The sequence below is a fragment of the Bremia lactucae genome, linkage group LG16 (assembly GCF_004359215.1).
Source record: "Bremia lactucae strain SF5 linkage group LG16, whole genome shotgun sequence".
In the NCBI taxonomy this organism is placed as follows: Eukaryota; Oomycota; class Peronosporomycetes; order Peronosporales; family Peronosporaceae; genus Bremia; species Bremia lactucae.
This window is the reverse complement of record NC_090625.1, coordinates 219,108-237,516: the sequence shown is the minus strand read 5'-3', so window position 1 is coordinate 237,516 and position 18,409 is coordinate 219,108. Positions and strand designations below refer to the sequence as shown.

Genomic DNA, 18,409 nt, shown 5'->3' with positions numbered 1-18,409 from the left:
ACATCTTTCCGCGGGATTGGCGTTTGCGCCGGTATGGTCGCCGTGTTCAGCTTATTATAAGCATGAACCACGCGCCATCCACCTGTGGCTTTACGCACACAAAAGGTCGGGCTGCAGTGAGGCGATTTGCTCTCACGCACATGTCCCGCCTTGGCTCGTTTGTCGAAGAACTCATCGATATAATCGACTTGTTCTTTCGGCAACGGCCATTGCCTGGTCACACAATACTTGGTGCCAGGTTCGAGGTCTATCTCGTGCCCGATGCCCCTATCTGCTGGTAGGCGGCTCGGCACTTCTTCTGGGAACACATCACGATGTTTCCACAGAACCTCAAAGAACGGACTGTCTCTCAAGGCATCCCAGCCTTGAGCAGCGTACCGCTTCTTTTTGTCCGTTTCTAGGACGCTCTCGTCCATTGTGGACGACGAGCAACAGTCCACCAAGTTCTCTTGTGGAACTGGTGTGACTATTTTGTGGATCTTTTCTCTCTTTAATTCGGCAAGGAACAGATCCCACGACATCTCCGGGAGATTTACTATCTCCTCGGCAGATTTAAAGACTTGCCGGAGCACCCCAACTGAGGATGCCTCCACAATTTCGTCTTTGACGGCCTCGAACAGCTCGTTCGAAGACCCATCCTCTTTATTAGGCACTGATCTAAAAGTCACTCGTTTGGACGTGCCTTTGATCAACGCAATCTGTCGAATACTCGTTCTTCCAGTGACCACTAACTTTGTGTGGAAAGCGAATGCCGTCGCTCTCCTGGCTAACGCACCCCTTGCAACCCCACCAGACTCTAGGCACTGTGCTGTTTCATGCAACGCTTGACTTCCTCTCAGATCACTGTCTACTGCCACAAGCTCTCGGCTCTGTGCAGGACCGTGTGAGAAATGACTACTTATTATTGCCCTTTTCACTACCCCAGTCTCCACGAGCTGGGTAGGAATTGACATCCCGTCATTGCACCCTCAAATGTGTTCAACACGACATCAGTTACATATGCCTCTCGCAGGAGCACATCATTTCCAGTGTCCTGCGTAGAGTGCGCAACTGTGCGTGTACCCCAGTCTTTCCATGGTTGGTTTTTTGCCAACCATGGCAGTTCTAGGATGAGGTCATACGGACTGTCCATACCTGGTACTGTGAATTTCTCCTTACAAGAGAAGTCACTAAAGCTGATGGCGAGTTCTACCTGAACTCTAAGACATAACGAGCCCGCCGTTCGCTAAGCGAACGGTCGCCTCTTCTCGCTTGCCATACTGGCAAAGCAGCTCAAACATCGCCGGTCTCTTTCTTATAGCCGCGAGTTTACAAAAAATTATGATGCACCAGAATGAACTAGGAGGGTCATCACCTGGTCATAGCCTCTTCCTTGAGCGCTATAGACCAGCAGGGTTGAGGTCCAAAATTTCGAGACCTCAGGGTCTATGCTACCCATTTGTTCCACAACTCTGAGCTTAGGGGTAGCTTCAGAGTCCGCGTCAGTAGGGCATCCCGCGCCTACTGTGCTCCTTTATAACCGACCCCTCGGTTGTCGATGCAGAACTCATGCGTCTCGCACGCTGATTTTGCCATCGCCCATCGAGAAGGGAGCCCTCTTGCTGGGCGTCTTCGCCCCAGTAGAGACCCTGGCATAGCAGCGAGCCATCATATGGTCGCGCTCGCCGCATTTGTAGCAGACATCGTCTGCATTGCCTAACTCCATGGGGTGGCATACTTCTTTTTTTAGTTCCAATTTAGCTTCGCAGACCGCATAGCCCTGACAGCCTTGTACCAGCTGTGAGGATTGGAAGAAAAGCAGACATGTCACCCGCTCACGTTCCTCGAACGTGAAGCACCAGCTCATTACCTTGCCGATAAGCGCAATGCGAGACTCGCCAGAGCCCGGTCGGCGCAAGACGTCGGGCAGTCAACAGAGCCGCCTGACCCGGGGGAAGGGGTCACGCACGACCAACGCGACAGAACGGACTCCTACGTTCGACAGACGACGGGGGCTGATACGCATCCATTGACAGAAGTGGCGGGAGTCGGCTGCTCCAAATCCATAGCCAAGGCGACAGCGACTCAGGAGCAGCCCAAACCGAGAAGGACGGGTGCACCCAGCGAACCCAGGCCAGACAAGGCCGAGACGGTGATAAGACCGGTGGAGATGTTTGAGGCAGTAGTGGCGGCGGTGAAGGCAGCCCCACATTATCCTTCACACGAATCATGGTTGGCAACTGTGGCAGAGCTCTACACTATAGCGCACGACACGGTGGCCATTTTAGCAGACCTCGTACCGGCGGGGACCCCACCAAGTGAAGAAAAAGTGACATTTATTTAAGTTCTTCGAGCGGGCTTGCTTTGTAAGCAACGGCTTGTTCATGCAGTGGACACAGTTTGCGCAGACGGCGACGAAAGACCTTAACAATTCCAATTGGTCATTTAAGAACATCATGCAAAGCATGATAAGCAAAGTTAAGTGGGCGCGGGCATCGCCCATGAATCAATGGGCAGCCAAGGTCAAGTCAGGCACCGGACCAATCGAAAATAAGGCCAACAGCCCAGCAGCCCGGAAGACTACGAAGACGATATGTTCAATCCAGCGGTCTTCAGCAAATTGGATATTGAGAAGCTGCGCAAGCTCAGTCAGCAACCGATAGCTGCAAGAAGTGGGTGTCGGCTTTGAGAGGGCACAACGGACGAGTGAAGAGTTATCATTGGACTTGCTAAGGGCAATATTGTAAGCAGACGCTTACCCGATTTTGTACGAAGTGCGCTTTCTTCCAAGAAACGGGTGCGACTGCTAAGGACTGTTCAATAACAAGTTGAAGGTGAACTTTGCTATAATATACGAAGCGGGATAGATATCAGGATGATACAGCAGAAAACAAGCACGATCAAGGAAGATATCTTGCTGGCAGCGGAAGGAGCGAAGGTCAATCAGGACGAACTTCAGACCATGCTTCATGTCACCAAGGATGTCAATTAAACGACGTGCGTTGCACTTCGTTGTAACATTCATTTCTTTGATCGAACGACGGCGCGCAAGTACGAGTTAATGTCAGTGCCATTTAGAGGAGCGATATACCGCTTATCGAACATGCACCAGCCGGACACGGGCTCCGTATGGGCATGCCAGTTCGGACGAGATGGAGTTCGCATGGCGACCAATCCGGAGTACGAGTTGGAATATTACAATCAAACTTGCTTAACAGACATCGGACGGTTGACTGCGTACTTCGAAAAGCATATTGCAGCAGATTTTTAGCTTGAAGATCTAGACACGTGTACGCCTAACTCGTGGACCTACAATGTGTGGAAACTTACGGTGAATATGGCAGGGTGCCCAGAATTATTGCGATGAATTGCGTGCATTATCTGGTATGGACAAACAATAATTTTAAAGTACTCGGAGATCGGCCGACGGCTTCAATGCTTGCACTGTGGCAAAATCGGGCACACCATGGCGCGTTGTCGGTATACCACTGCACACTTACAAGGTCCAGGCAGCCGAGTGGCTACGGAACAAGAGGTAGCAGCGCTTAAAGACTTGGCCACCCCCTTAACCAGCCTGGCGGAAATCAAAGAAGTTGCGGCACAGCGCCTACAACTTCAAAAGGACAGTGAGCGCAAGGGACATGAGGCAGTGGCAACATCCACAGAGCGACCGCGCACACCGATGGATGCCGCACATAGATCTCCCATAGAGGGTACACCGCCTGCTCGAGGCACCTGTCCGATCGAGCCGGAAGCTCTTAACGTCAAACCTGAACTAGAGAAGCAAACGGTCACGGTCCATCCTCGGAGAAGTCGTAAAGTGACCCATCAGCCGACTGTGTCACAGTTACAATCTCAAAGTCTCTCCAACCGTTTTACTGACCTGGCAGAAGGTTCGGAAGATGAAGCGGATAAGTCAACAGCACCATCATCCAAACAAGACGTACTAGCGCCCACCTCACGACCTACGGACGACTCGAAGGGTGTCGACTAGGCGCCATTGAAAGAAACGAAGAAGGCAACATTGCACCTAGTGTCAGCGAAACTGCCGAAAATTCCCACGACCCCACAGCTTGTAACCGTCAAGCAACGCGAACGAGCAGCGATGAACCAGGCGGTTCAACCAATTGGAAAATACAGGTACGACCAGTTGCCCATGGCAGCATCGGAACGACATCAGGAAAGAGGATTTTCAGGCATTGAAGAGGTGCTAGGACTACGTCTAGTCACGACACGGTCTTCTGGTAATTGTATGGCGATGGCGGTAGCGCAGGCGGTCGCGGACAAGGATCTAGCTGCCCATGATGCCCACCTTGAGTCCATAACTGCCAGCATTAAACGAGGCATTCAGCTGTCTGGCCATCTTAATTTTGACGAGCAGTTTGGCCACTAAACCCGGGTGGCAACTCTGAATAACGTCCAGAGAGGATGGGATAGCACGAATGCCCGCGAACCGAAAAAAACAGTTAAATGGTACCTCGATGAGTACGCGGCCACACCTTCTGGACGGCAGGATGTCGTATCGCGTTGGAATTGGACAAGCAGTTATCTGATGGCTCAAGCAGCTAACTTTCTTCAACACGACATTTATGTACTGGCGTACGATACCGACGGGCAACAAACGTGGCACTGCTCCCTATTCAAACCTAGTGCTACCACGCGTGGAAACAAATTTTACGAAACTGGCCAACGAGTCCCTATGAAGCTTGATTAATGGATAGCAGCAGTCAGACATGCTAAGCAACTCGGTTTGCAACGACCACCGGTGCTGAGGTTCTATATACAACATTTCTCAGCATTCGTCCATACAGGCCCGTCACAACTCCGCTAAACGGGAAGGGGCAGCGGAGAGGCAAGAAGCTCCTGACATTGTGATAGAAGGAGAAGGCTTGGGCGACGAAGTGCAGAGAAGGGACGGGGGGGGGAAAGTTGCTCGCCCCCAGCATGGAACTCGAAGTACTGGAACGACGACCCAGGAGTGATCCGAGACCATCTAGCAACCACGCTTCTTCCCGAGACGTACATCAACATATCGACATTCTCTTAAACGATGCCAATCCGGCTAAATTTGCCGAAATTTGTTTCTCTTACTCAATTCGGTATCTCAACTCTCCACAGAGGAGAGAAAGGATGTGCTCCAGATGGGGATCAATGACGCCAACAACACAGAAACCAGTCGGTCACTCGAGCATCTTCAGCTATCCCGGACGGCAGTACACCAATGGCAACTATAGCTACACAGGAGCGGCAAACAACTCCAGAGCAGCGTCTGGTTACGTTGTCTAGCCTGGGTCTGCGTCCTGCGTGTGCTGAAACATCCAACTTGTCGAGCCTCCAACTGGCATGGGTAGCTTCCGGGCCGGAGCTCAATCATTGTGGTTTGACGCTTAGAGACGAACGCCCGTGGTAGATCCACCGCTAACCTGGTTCATGTAGGAAACGCATGTCCGCACTGAAGAGGAGGTGGCTCACTTAGCAGCTACCTGGACAAGGTTATAGGGACGACAGCATCAGCCAAACAGACCATCGCTGTCTTACTGGATTGTGGATGCAAGCAAAACAGGAGTGGTAGCTATTTTGATGACTCCAACAACAGCAGAGCAGGTTCAGCCTTGGCGCCAAGAGGATTGGACCAACAGGGTCATCGCGGTCGACTTTGGGGACTACCGGGTAATAAACATCTACGCACCGAACGACCACAGAGCCCGAGAGAATTTTTCTCGAGCTCCAACGGTGGCCATTGAAGCAGCAAGAGATTATATTGGCAGGCGATTAAATTGTGTGCAAAGTCCATCTCTGGATAGCCCCGACGGCCATTGCGACGGGAGATCGGAGAGCGCGGCCCTCCAAACCCTCGCCCAACAGCTGCGCCTAGACGATGCACGCACACTCATATATTTAGTGGATGATGCCGATGAGGCCCTTGACCCGACCGAATTTTATACATACTGGGGCCCGAACCGGCCAATCGCATAGATCGATTTTACGTGCCCCAATCCTGGGCGGCGAAAGTACAGTGGGTATCAATGACAGAACCGCCAGTACCGTCCGATCACCAGCGAGTGCGGCTACATTTAAGGCCACAAGCACCTGGCAAACAATCCCAGCGGAGGAAAAGTGCAGTGATGTACCCCATCAAATCAGCCCAGCCCACGCGCGTGATAGCGGAATTACTCAACGAGCTAAAATTAGCGGAGGTGGGCAAGGCGGTGACAGCGGCAACATGGGATAAGACAGCACAACAATGCTTGCCAAGTGTTCAGCGGATCAAGAAACGTGAGACGCAGCGGCGGAACGCAATTATTCACCGAGTTCACACACAGAACAGGGCGCGCATATTGATTAGGACCAAGTTAATGGATATTACGATGGAAGAGGCGAGAGAGGAGCATTGAGTCCACTTGGGGCAACGGCTCGAAAGCAGTGGACACAAGGGATCTGCATGGGATACCAGTGTTGAGGCATGGGGATACGGTGAGGCACCTAGGCTACGCAGTTAGAACAGGGGAACTTGCCACGATCAACTGGTCGGCGCGAGTGCGCAATGTCCAATGGAGACTGGCGGCGCGACTTGGCCGGCTACTAGTGTCGAGAACAGGGTCTTGATATTGAACGTGATCATGCCGCCTGTCGCATTGTTCAGTGCGGCTGTTTTGGAATTGCCGCCGTGGGCGGAACAACAACTACGGAACCTTCAAAAGCAATTTTTGTGACACCACTCTACCAGCACGGAAGCCAGCCGCCATAAGATCGATCCTGCGCTTCTACACACACCCAAACAAGCAGGAAGAGTGGGCCTTGCCTCCATACTCATCGCGTGCAAGACCCAGCGGGTGAAATACGCCATATTCTGGCTCACCCAGCGCAAGAACTTTTTTATGGCATGGCAGGCATGGGCCTTCCGCGGAGCAACGCAAGACTGGACAGCCGGAGTATCTCCGCGTCAACAGAGAGGTCGGCAGCTTACTATGCATCACAGGACACCCGGTAACACTCTGCAGCAGTTGATCTGGCCATAATTGTTACCTGCACTCCCTGACTCGGATGGTAAGTTGCAGCATTATGCAACGAAGCTGGCAAGCCTTGCATCGGAGGCGATCAGCTGGACGACGGAGGACGAATGGGTGGTGGAGCTCTTCGGCACTTACCTCGAGCAATGACCCAGAAGAAATAGCATTCTGGCCTTCATACGCCTGGGCCGAACTGAATTTGGGACATGCAGGGAAACGTGTCAACGTCGACGCGGTATTCCCAGTTTCAGCCATGCCCTATTGCGAAAATTGTACATGCTGCAGATTGGATGTCGAACCTAATCCTTCGTTCTTCCGACGGCCGGCACTGCCACCTATCAGCAAGCCAAACTTAGAAGATTGGGCCTTGCCATTTTGCTTAGCGCGCCGAGTTTGGGTAAGGGTCAAGAGCTTCACGTGAGGATGGACCTCCGCCGGCGCCTTCCCCCCCCCCTGGTGCGCTGGTTCGAACTGCCGAGACGCTTCGAAATGTAGCGCATGGCAAACAGCAGCTCTACAGCAGATGCCAACTCATCTCTGGGATCATGGGAACGAGCTCACCGCGTACCAAGTTTGGGTCGGTTATAAAGTGGCGGTGTGGCAACTGAATCTCTTTCATCCCGAACGCGGGCAGGATAACAGTTACTGCAAGCTCCAATGCTGCTAAGGGCTGAAAGATACACTCGAACACATCTGTTGGTCATTATCGTGCGCAAGCCTGCTGGCAAAAGCTCATCTGTCACTGGATAGGAGAATGCTGGGAGCTTAGACGACTTCAGAGTTTCTCGCCAATTGTGCAAACAGACGCGCGCCAAGAATATCCACGGTAGTCCAGGCCCAGCTAGAGCGGTGTCACCCCGATGACGTGACCGCATACACCGCCGTGTGGACACGCATATGGCATATCCTGAGCAGCGTTTGCATCACTCGTTTTGGATGCAACGCAACCGAGTAACGTTCCAGCAAGAGGACTTGACTATAGCCGGCAGTGTGCATGAATTTGGAGTTCGGCATGAGGCAACTCCGTGCCATAGCGAAGCGAGAGCGCCGACGTACCGACACAAAAATACAAGGAACCCGTCTGATGCTCTGCCAGCGAGCTCTATCCAGACAACCTGGAGAGCCGCCACCACAGGTGGCAAGCCCCGTACAACCACCGGCCTCGCACGAGATATCGGCGCTGGTAACCAGGCTTAAGATATACCAGACATCCTGCAACCATTAATAGTTAAATAGACTTGTCTGCCTCTCTCTCTAGTATAATTTCGGGGTTATGCCTCTACCGGTTCCCAATATATATTCTTTATATTCTTGACTATTTGTATCATCTTTTGCAATTTCTTTTATTGTTAATTTCACGGAATTCAAGCGAAGATCCCCGTCCCCGTCAAGATCTTACCTTAGCCGCAGTAGTTCATCTGTGGCCATAGCGGCGGCCATAACTCGCCACTTTTCTTACAGCACTTCGCCAGCATGTTTGGCAGCATCCTCATTTCAATTATGTTGCTATTAAGCTGCGCGCAAAGCGTTGTAAGCGTACCCGGCACCAATCTCAACGTGCAGCTGCCATTCCCCATGGCGTCGCACCCTTTGCAACTATCGCCGAAATTATTCGCGGGTTCAGAGCGTATATCGCTGAATGCAGGCGTGGCTAACTCTTCGTCGTATTCTCGCCCTATACTTCTTGCCGATTTACCCTTTCCAACTGGCGCTTGGTGGACAAATTTGGTGCTGGCTCAGGGAGAGGCAACTGTCGTGTCCATGCCTTACGCACTTAAGATCATTGACGAAAAGCTGCATGTGAGCTACCCGTTCCGCGTCGTAATGGAGCGAGACATCGAGTTAGGTTTTATGGCCCAGATAGTCGTGAGCTCTCAAGCGGCACAGACGTCGTCGGCGGCGCTGATGCATCAAGTCATTGATTTTGATGCGCTGAGCACGACCGTGCGCTTTAGTCGTGACCAAACAGAGGAATTCCGCGTGTATCTTGTGCGGGGGTCTCCATACATAACGATGGAGTTCATGCGCAGTCGGCCTCTAGTGGAGACTTGGGACGGATTGCGGATTGACCACTTTACGAAACTGGAGGGACTCAAGCTTTTGAATGGACACAGCGTGGGCTTCGCCACTTTCGCAGCAAATCTTAGCAATGGTCAAACTTGGTACATTTTTGCGTCGGATCAGCTGCTCACACTTCGACTAAACGAAGACGGACAGGTGACCAGTGATGTCGAGTTCACTGGCGTACTACGAATCGCGCTTTGTCTGGATGCGCACGTGATGCCGTATCTTCTTGAATCGGCACCCGTGTATGTGGTTGGAGGTGAAGTCGCTCATTCCATGAGTTTACTTGACTCGAATCAGATGGCGCTTGAATTTCGATGGAAGACAAGCACATTTGCGATATTCCACAACGAGACTGACGCAGTGACGGAGCCCGAGAATAACAAGCTCTTGATGCTGGCGTTGCCTCACCACATGGACGTGATGCAAGTGCAGACTGACAATAGAATGCTGCAAGTCGGCAAGAACAAGGCGCTCTTGAGGTTAAGATACACAAGCATTCGTGGACTCATGGAAGGCGTGTACGGCGCAGTGTGGCACATGACTGAGTCACTACCAGCCATCGAATGGAATTATGCAGACGACGGGCTCTTTATTGAAGATGTAAGCGGCGAGCTTTCGAGCCACAAGCAGCTTCGACTTGACATGCGCGCTACGGTGATGGCAGCATTACTGAACCAGCTGCCCATTGACGCTGAAAAATATACAATGCCAATGAGTCCCGACTCTTACAATTTTGGAAAGCAAGTGAGTCGCGACGCGCGCTTATTGCTAATTGCGGATAAGTTGGAGCAGAAAGAATTAAAGCAGAGACTATTGACAAAGATCGAGACGGAAATTGTCGTCTGGCTAGAAGGCACGAACGTCGACCACTTTGTATATGACAAAACGTATGGCGGGGTAGTTACCAAAGATGGCTTGAATAATGAGCAAGCTGACTACGGCAATGGGTACTACAACGATCACCATGTGCGCATATTATTCGTTGTTACTGCGACAATGTCGATTCTAATAGTCTTGTATGTTGCTATTGCAGTTCCACTACGGCTACTTTATCTACGCGCTTGCTGCTATTCGCAAATTCAACCCTGCATTCATTGAGAAACATGCCCAAGCTTGTGCTATGATCATTGGGGATATCGGCACGCCACTGCACGACAGCAACACAACGTTTTTTACAGACTTGCCGGTGCGATCGATGTTCCCTGCAACTCGTCATAAAGATTGGTTTGTTGGCCACTCGTACGCAAGTGGCCTTTTCCTAATGGAGACTGGAAAGTCTCAAGAAAGTAGCAGTGAAGGCCTCAACGCTTACTACGCCCTAGCTCTATTTTCTTCGCTTGATACTTCCGTGGGGCAAGAAGAAAGCTCATACTACCAGTATGCGCGACTCTTGCTTGCCATGGAGTTACGTTCGGTAAAGAAGTATTGGCATATGTCGGCAAACTCTCAAATATACGAGCCCATCTTTTCCAAAAACGCAATGGTGGGTGTGGTAGGCGAGATGAGTGTTGTATACAATACGTGGTTTGGCGATCATGTCGTCTACATCCATGGTATCAACATGCTTCCCTTCACGCCCTTCACAACACAGCTGCTTGACGAAGAATACGTATCTCGAGAGTATTCGATCCTTCGTCAAGATCCGATCGGCCTACACGAAAACGATATCTGGCGTTCAATTGTAGTGATGGATCATGCGATAGTGGACGCAGCAAAAGCTTGGAACGAACTAAATCGATCTGTCAAAACGTTCGACACGTGGTCGTCGCGCTCCAACGCCATGCATTGGATTGCTACTCGATCGTCGTGGTTGGCTCACAAGAACCGCTCAGCTTTTGGTAACCCAGCTTCTGCTATTGATGATTTGTGTTTTGGCTCTCCAGCTTGTGCTTCAGCAGGTGAGAATGGCACAGCGCTAACGTGTTGCAGTACGTTGCCAGGGTGTTGTCCGAGTGCATTGGGCTGCTGCCCGCTTGAAGACCCCGCTTTATTGCCGAATAACGCTTGCTTAAACGAGCAGGAGTGCGCTGTGCTTGGATTGGGTTGCTGTAACTCCCCAGAAGGATGCTGTGTGCCTGATAAGGTAACAGGAAAAGTATTAGGCTGCTGCAAGAATCAACATCCCGTGGCCAGCAACACGACGGACAAGGACGAGGGAAAGAGAACCAATTCAATGTGTTACGGGGAGCCTCTCTGCGCAGCGGCCAAGCTGGACTGCTGTGATGTACCTGGCGGCTGCTGCTCAGCTTCGAATTCTGAATTGGATTGCTGCTTTCACGCGAAACCCTTTACTGCTCATTCTAGCGCTTCATACTCAAGCAGCACAAACACTTGCCAAGGGCAGCCAAAATGTGGGGCCGCTGACTTGGACTGCTGCGAGTGGGACGGAGGTTGCTGCAAACCCGATCCGGCGACGGCAACCACATTGGACTGCTGCATCGATGTTTCGAGCAATAACAACCGCACCGGCTCTTCAGAGGAGTCCGATACTACCCCGGCCGCTAGCAATGCTGATTATACTATCGTCCGCATTTTAGTCGGGGTTGGTGGCGCCCTCGTACTTGTTGCGATGGTGTACGCTGGGGGTCTGTGCTATCGACGCCGCGGGTACTCAGCCATCGACGTCGATACGCGCGCAATTTACTGCGCTGCGCTTCTGTGCGGGCTTGCCGCCTTTTTCATCTTTTTAGTCGTCACTTCCTAAGCGGCAAAAAATATACGAATAGGTTTGCCTCATTTGCATGATTCTTTCCCCACCAACGATCTCACGGGCAGGGAGGCAGGTATCCAAGGGTCCAGAGGCCTTCAAGAATTAGTTTTGGGGTTGCAAAGCACAGCGTAACCAAGTTTTCTAGAACTTGCGCAGGAAAGAAGTGATCTGTCACAGCACTAACACACACGCGACCTACGCTCGAATAGTAACCTCATTAGCGCAACGGCGCCAGACACTTATGAATACACACGGGCGTCCGCCAACTCGAGTCAGGATGCAGGATTTAGAAGATCTATTGCTCGACATTGTCTAACGTGCTCGAATCTGAAAACTCTCTCAGAAAACAGCAACAACGAAGGACCAGACATCGGCCGAAGTACAAAGTAACAATTGGTCGTGTCTGGTATCGGCTCGTTTTTCTGCTCTTTTTTCGCTCTCGTACTGGACCTTACGTCGTCTTCTTAACGATTACATCTGATCCAAAGCTCCTATATCGGCTTGATCTTTTTTCCTGTAGGCGCGGGCTGCGTATTTAGTCACGGCGAGGAGGAGGAGAGGAGCTGGGACGAGGTGAGCGACTACGAGGGCGCGGCGAACGACTACGAGGTCGAGGCGAGCGACTTCGGGGGCGAGGCGAGCGACTTCTAGGGCGAGGCGAGCGACTGCTTTCGCGACCTCTGCCCCCACGGTCACCATCTGTGTGACCACGACGAGCCGGAGAGCGAGAGCGCGAGCGGTGACGCGAACGGTCGTCCCGGCGGTCGCGGCGGTCATCGCGGCGCTCTCGGTAACGGTCTCCTCCACCTCCTCCGTGGCGGTCGCCACCATCTCCGCCGTAGCGGTCGCTGTTGCCTCCGCCACGAGAGTAGAACTCCCGCGGATTGTCAGGGCGACGCTGCTTTGCGAATTGCACGCGCAGGTCACGGCCCTGGAATTCTAGCCCCTCCATGCCGTCGATGGCGTCTTCAGCGTCGCGTCTTTCCAAAAATCGCACAAAGGCAAAGCCACGCGATTCATTTGAGCCACGCGCGCGCGGAATATACACGTCCCCGATTTCCCCAAACTTGGAGAAGAGGTCGCGCAGCTCGTCGCTCCTAAGGTGAGCATTGTAAGAACGTTATAATACTAAGAAACGCTGGTGAGAAATGCTTTTTAGGTTGCGCACCCAATATGAAAGGGAACGTTGTCCACCTTGAGCGTGAACATGCTGTCAACATTAGGAGGCGCCATGCTCGAATACTTTCTTCAAAAAGAAATTGGTGGCTTGCGCTGTTTTCAGAGTGAACCGATACCCGTTAACGGAGTCTACATAATGGTACTCCATACTCTCGTTACTGTAATGTCTTCTAAATTTAAACAGCCAATAAGATAATGACAATTCCATGACTATCCTGGACAGTGAACATGCAAGATCCTCATTTTTTTCGGGCGCAGAGGAAGTCGTCTATGCCCAGCCTCCCCGTCCTAGATCCGTTTTTTTTTTTCGTTAATTAGAATGAGAAGTGGTAATGCAGGAGAGGAAGAGATGGTTTTGTTGCACAAGTCACCAACTTGCCGTCAATTTCGACCTGAAAATCAAAAAAGACCAAGATAGTCCCTGTAATATCTGATAATTATAATAGCTAAAACGAAAGCTGTAGTAATTCATGTAGTATCTAACTGAAAACTTGAGGAGCGAACAGGAGTCGAGTGAATTATCTGATGTATTCTATGGATGGTACCTCTACTTTTGTGAAATCACATTGTATTTAAGTACTTTTGTGAAATCACATTGTATCTAAGTCGATGCCTGTCCAAGTGTAGCGAAACCTCGTATCTGGGAATCGCAGCGAAGTACATTCGACTTTTGTTGCCTTAGTGGTCGCACTTCACACATTACAATGTTACTACAACATCTTTATGACTTATTGTACACAAGGCACCGTTTTGTACAGGTCGCGTGTAATAGCAACTTTAAAAATCTATTTGCTTCTTAATTGTCTTTTAACTCGGTCCTCTAGAGCTTCCTTAGTCCGCTTAATTGCTGCCTCCTGACGCTTAAGAACTAACTCCGTGCGCTGCACTACCTTGCTAAGAGGTTTTCCAATTGGCTTGAAAGCTGCGGTCTTCGTCATATATCCATACAAGTACTCTGACCCGGACAGGACGGTCGTCATTCCAGCAGCTCCGCTACAAACATATTAATTGGTTGGAATTTGATATCCACTGCAAGCACTGTCAAAGCTGCAACTTACAAAAGAACGTTGAGAATGAAATCTGAAGGAATTTGCCAGGATGTGTTAGCCAATGCAGATCCAAAAACTAGCAGCTGCGACGCTGTGTTCAACTTGCTCAGCATCGACGGTTTCACTTCGAAAGCTATGCTGTCAGAAGTATCAAAAAATCCAGAGGATATAGTTTTGGTTCTCAGTCGATGGTAAAACGTGCCGCCAATCAATAAAAAATCTCGACTTAATATCAACGCCGCAAGAGGAAATGGCAGTAGCCCCGTCCACATCATGCTGACCGACAAAGTGCCGATCAGAAGTTTGTCTGCAAACGGATCCAAAAATGATCCGACGATCGATTCCTGATTGAACGTCCGTGCCAAGAACCCGTCTAGCCAATCAGAAAAACCTGCCAATGCCAGCACTAAAGCAGCATTAATAATTTCATGAATAGGATGCTGTTAATACGTACGTACAGCCGATAGCATATACGTGGTCTTCTTGGAGAATTAGTTGCGCAAGATAGGGCGTGGCCAGAATCCTCGACATTGTTATCACGTTTGGCACGTTTAATACTTGACGCAAAGACTTAAATTAGTGGAGCAGCCACGAAATTTAGTGACAAAAATGACTTGATACATCATTTAGCAGTGTACATACGAGATTCCTTGTTATATTCATATCGTGCGTAAGATTATCTTTCGAGCTTAATGCTTGTTCATTAGATTCTAGCCCTTTCTGGCACTTTTGCCGCTTGAAGTCGGTACCTGGTGCTGTGCTCATAGATTGACGTGGCACGGAATGTCGATGGGTGGTCTTGCTTACCTTAAAGCGCAGGCCATTAGGCCTCGGATACGAGAGCAAGCCGGAATTGGCCTGATAGTTGCATAATGTACCTCGCAGAGGTGGCGAACGCATACGCTTCAGTGGAAATTCACAAGCTGCCACGATCCTCCACATTCTGACCAAATGTCTAATTTCAAATAATATGATGTTCTTTACATATTGCACGATTATTAAAGGCCAATTTACTTTAATGCCTAAGTAATGCAAGCTTCAATCAGTGCTACACGTGGCTTCCAGCAGCTTGTACTACCGAGCTTGCTTTGCTAGTCTCATTCAATTCGATCTTCTCTTGCACTCATCGCCTTCACGCACTTCTATTTGGCACTTTTCTTGCCCTTGTAGACCTGCTTGCCGTGGTCCCACGGAACGTAATTATGCTTCCACATGTGCTTTATCTGACGCTTCATGGTAAGTGCAAAAAGTACGGCGAAGTATACAAGTAGAATGGGCCAGAATACTGGTACGTCAAAGGCGCTGCTGAGAGTCATCAGCAGTGAAACGACAGTGGCCTTAAAAGTCGAGTACCAAAATTGGAATTCGGGCACTCGGCGCGTGAAAGGCCGAAATTCCTCATTTTGACTGTGTGGTAGAAGAGGGCCATCGCTCTCCGCGTCCATCTGTGGCGACAGGAACCCAATAAAAAGATTCAGCAGGTAAATACCGAGGCCGTACGTCACGATGTGGAAGGCTTTAAGGTAAAGCACGCGAATCAAGTAGAGCACCAGCAGGCCCAGTGCAACGCTCCAGCGGCCGTATACATAGATCGTGCTCTTGTCTAAAAGGTACTGCCACTTCCTGCCATCCACCACGACGGTAGCATAATAATAATAGGTATTTGAATAACATACAAACTTATGGAGTGCTGCAAGCTGCAATATACCTCCTTATAGAAACGCTAACGCGCGCGATGAATGGCGGTTCAGTGAGGCTTCGTGAGTCTCCTCCCTGCATGACGTGGACTGGTAGATTAAATTGTCGTTATAGTTACATAATTTCGGGTGTACCACTCACGCAGTCAATGCAATGAATTTAAGGAAGGAAAGATCGACGAAATAGTCACACCAGTTCCAAAAGAGAACGTGGTGGACTGTTGCTCGTCGTCCACAATGGACGAGAGAGTCCTAAAACCGGACAAAAGGAAACGATTCGCTGCTCAAGACTGGGATGCCTTGAGAGACAGTCCGTTCTTTGAGGTTCTGTGGAAACATCGCGATGTGTTCTCAGAGGAAGTGCCGAGCCGCCTATTAGCAGATAGGGGCATCGGGCACGAAAGAGACCTCGAACGTAGCGCCAAGTATTATGTGACCAAGCATTGGTCGTTGCCGAAAGCACAAGTCGCTTATATTGACGAGCTCTTCGCCCCACGGGCTTGATCACGTAAACGCGTCAGATACTGGCTTCGCGTCATTACCTTCGGCGTAAGGTATTGCTCATGAAGAGCGTCACGAGCAGCGACCTCCTCCGGCGTCCTCGCTGGGTCACCGAGATCCAGATGGCCAAGCTATGACCCGCTATCTGTTTGAGACGCTCGTCCGCACTAAGCGGAGTGAGTTTATATTCACTATGAGCCTTAGCTTTAGCTATTTCGGCAGCTCGACGACGAGCTCTTTCCTCAATGAGGATTATTGCCCTTGCTCTTCGTCGAGCAGATTCGTAATAATGTTGGACTCAGGGTCCCGTGTCCTGCTCAATGCAGTTAAGACATCAGCGGCACCACGTTCTGGAAACGGATTCGGGACTCGACGACGTTCGTCCCAAGGAGAAGGCGTGAGCGAACGCCGCTCTTTTTCCTTCTCCTCTGATTGAAAGTGACTTTCAAAATCCACCGTTCCCTCATCGTCGAGGAAGGTGCTCAGAGTCTGTGACTCACGCTTAATTGTCATTAGACAAAGGAATAGAGAACACAACCAAACGGTTAGCTGTTTTGGTTCCAACCCCAAAGAGGAAATGTAGCGAATATTGTCACTCGGTGTCAACAGTCTGATATAGGAGGGTGTAATGGGGCACATATCGGTTGGAGAACCGTCGTTGTGGTACATTTACTTTATGGGTAAAATACCCTTTTATCTTATTTCAAAATAGTTAGTTACTTAAATCCCATTTATTATGAGTAATACATGTGGTCGCCGCCAGATATAAATCTGGCGGCAAAAATCTATTATTTTAATAAGCTAGGGTAAGGTTTTTAGATTTAAATAATTAAATAAAGTTCAGTTCCCCTTTTGATCTTAAAGCGTTAAGTGCCTTCCTAAGGCTTGCGCATTGATCTGTAAGAGATAGAAGCCATTCTAAGGTATATCCTCTTGAGCACTAGTTGCCACTTGGTTCTACGAACCCCTCCTCTGACTTTAGAAGCGAGGTAGCTCCGCTACAGGTTCCTTGTATTTTTGTGTCGGTACGTCGGCGCTCTCGCTTCGCTATGGCACGGAGTTGCCTCCCAATTCATGCACGCTGCCGGCTATGGTCAAGTCTTCTTGCTGGAACGTTACTCGATTGCGTTGCATCCAAACGAGTGATGCAAACGCTGCTCAGGATATGCCATATGTGTGTCCACACGGCGGTGTATGCGGTCACGTCATCGGGGTGACGCCGCTCTAGCTGAGCCTGGACCACCGTGGATAATCTTGGCGCGCGTCTGTTTGCACAATTCGCGAGGAAACTCTGAAGTCGTCTAAGCTCTCTCTCCTATCCAGTGACAGATGAGCTGTTGCCAGCAGGCTTGCGCACGGAAATGACCAACAGATGTGTTCGAGTGTATCTTTCAGCCCTTGGCAGCATTGGAGCTCGCGGTAACTGTTATCCTGCCCGCGTTCGGGATGAAAGAGATTCAGTTTCCGCACTGCCACTCTATACCCGACTCAAACTTGGTACGCGGTGAGCTCGTTCCCATGACCCCAGAGATGAGTTGGCGTCTGCTGTAGAGCTGCTGCTTGCCATGAGCTGCCTTCCGCTGCATTTCGAAGCGTCTCGACAGTTCGGTCCAGCGCATCGGGGGGGGGGGGAAGGCGCAGGCGGAAGTCCGTCCTCACGTGAAGCTCTTGACCCACATCCAAACTCGGCGCGCTAAGCAAAATGGCAAGGCCCCATCTTCTAAGTTTGGCTTGCTGATAGGTGGCAGTGCCGGCCGTCGGAAGAACGAAGGATTAGGTTCGACATCCAATCTGCAGCATGTACAATTTCGCAATTGGGCATGGCTGAAACTGGGAATACCGCGTCGACGTTAAAACGTTTCCCTGCATGTCCCAAACCCAGTTCGGCCCAGGAGCGCGAGGGCCAGAATGCTTTTTCTTCTGGAGTCATTGCTCGAGGTAAGTGCCGAAGAGCTCCACCACCCATTCGTCCTCCGTCGTCCAGCTGATCGCCTCCGATGCAAGGCTTGCCAGCTCCGTTGTATACTGCTGCATCCTACCATCCGAGTCAGGGAGTGCAGGTGACAATTATGGCCAGATCAACTGCTGCAGAGTGTTACCGGATGTCTTGCGATGCGTAGTAAGGTGCCGACCCCTCTGTTGACGCGGAGATACTCCGGCTGTCCAGTCTTGCGTTGCTCCGCGGAAGGCCCATGCCTGCTATGCCATAAAAAAACC

General features: G+C 50.6%; 5 protein-coding genes across 5 annotated transcripts; 1 reads left to right on the top strand and 4 right to left on the bottom strand.

Annotated features, from left to right (window-relative positions):
• Positions 1-1,940: 1,940 nt before the first annotated feature.
• Positions 1,941-2,210, bottom strand: CCR75_005644 (uncharacterized protein; the record flags this gene model as incomplete). The annotated part of the gene is made up of 1 exon (XM_067963722.1): positions 1,941-2,210. One exon carries the CDS (start codon positions 2,208-2,210, stop codon positions 1,941-1,943), a length of 270 nt encoding a protein of 89 aa, XP_067819373.1.
• Positions 2,211-8,307: 6,097 nt separating this feature from the next.
• CCR75_005645 (uncharacterized protein) lies at positions 8,308-13,161 on the bottom strand. The gene is made up of 2 exons (XM_067963723.1): positions 12,935-13,161; positions 8,308-12,863 (listed from the first exon to the last, which is right to left on the bottom strand). The coding sequence occupies exons 1-2, from the start codon at positions 12,997-12,999 to the stop codon at positions 12,302-12,304; spliced, it is 627 nt and encodes a 208-aa protein (XP_067819374.1). The 5' UTR covers positions 13,000-13,161; the 3' UTR covers positions 8,308-12,301.
• Positions 8,463-11,760, top strand: CCR75_005646 (uncharacterized protein; the record flags this gene model as incomplete). Its single annotated transcript, XM_067963724.1, has 2 exons — positions 8,463-10,022; positions 10,090-11,760. 2 exons carry the CDS (start codon positions 8,463-8,465, stop codon positions 11,758-11,760), a joined length of 3,231 nt encoding a protein of 1,076 aa, XP_067819445.1.
• A 532-nt stretch (positions 13,162-13,693) lies between the features above and the next one.
• Positions 13,694-14,901, bottom strand: CCR75_005647 (uncharacterized protein). Its single transcript, XM_067963725.1, has 4 exons — positions 14,637-14,901; positions 14,453-14,564; positions 14,004-14,400; positions 13,694-13,938 (listed from the first exon to the last, which is right to left on the bottom strand). Exons 1-4 carry the CDS (start codon positions 14,892-14,894, stop codon positions 13,731-13,733), a joined length of 975 nt encoding a protein of 324 aa, XP_067819446.1. The 5' UTR covers positions 14,895-14,901; the 3' UTR covers positions 13,694-13,730.
• A 235-nt stretch (positions 14,902-15,136) lies between these two features.
• On the bottom strand, positions 15,137-15,773 carry CCR75_005648 (uncharacterized protein; the record flags this gene model as incomplete). Its single annotated transcript, XM_067963726.1, has 2 exons — positions 15,137-15,617; positions 15,703-15,773. 2 exons carry the CDS (start codon positions 15,771-15,773, stop codon positions 15,137-15,139), a joined length of 552 nt encoding a protein of 183 aa, XP_067819368.1.
• Positions 15,774-18,409: the final 2,636 nt, after the last annotated feature.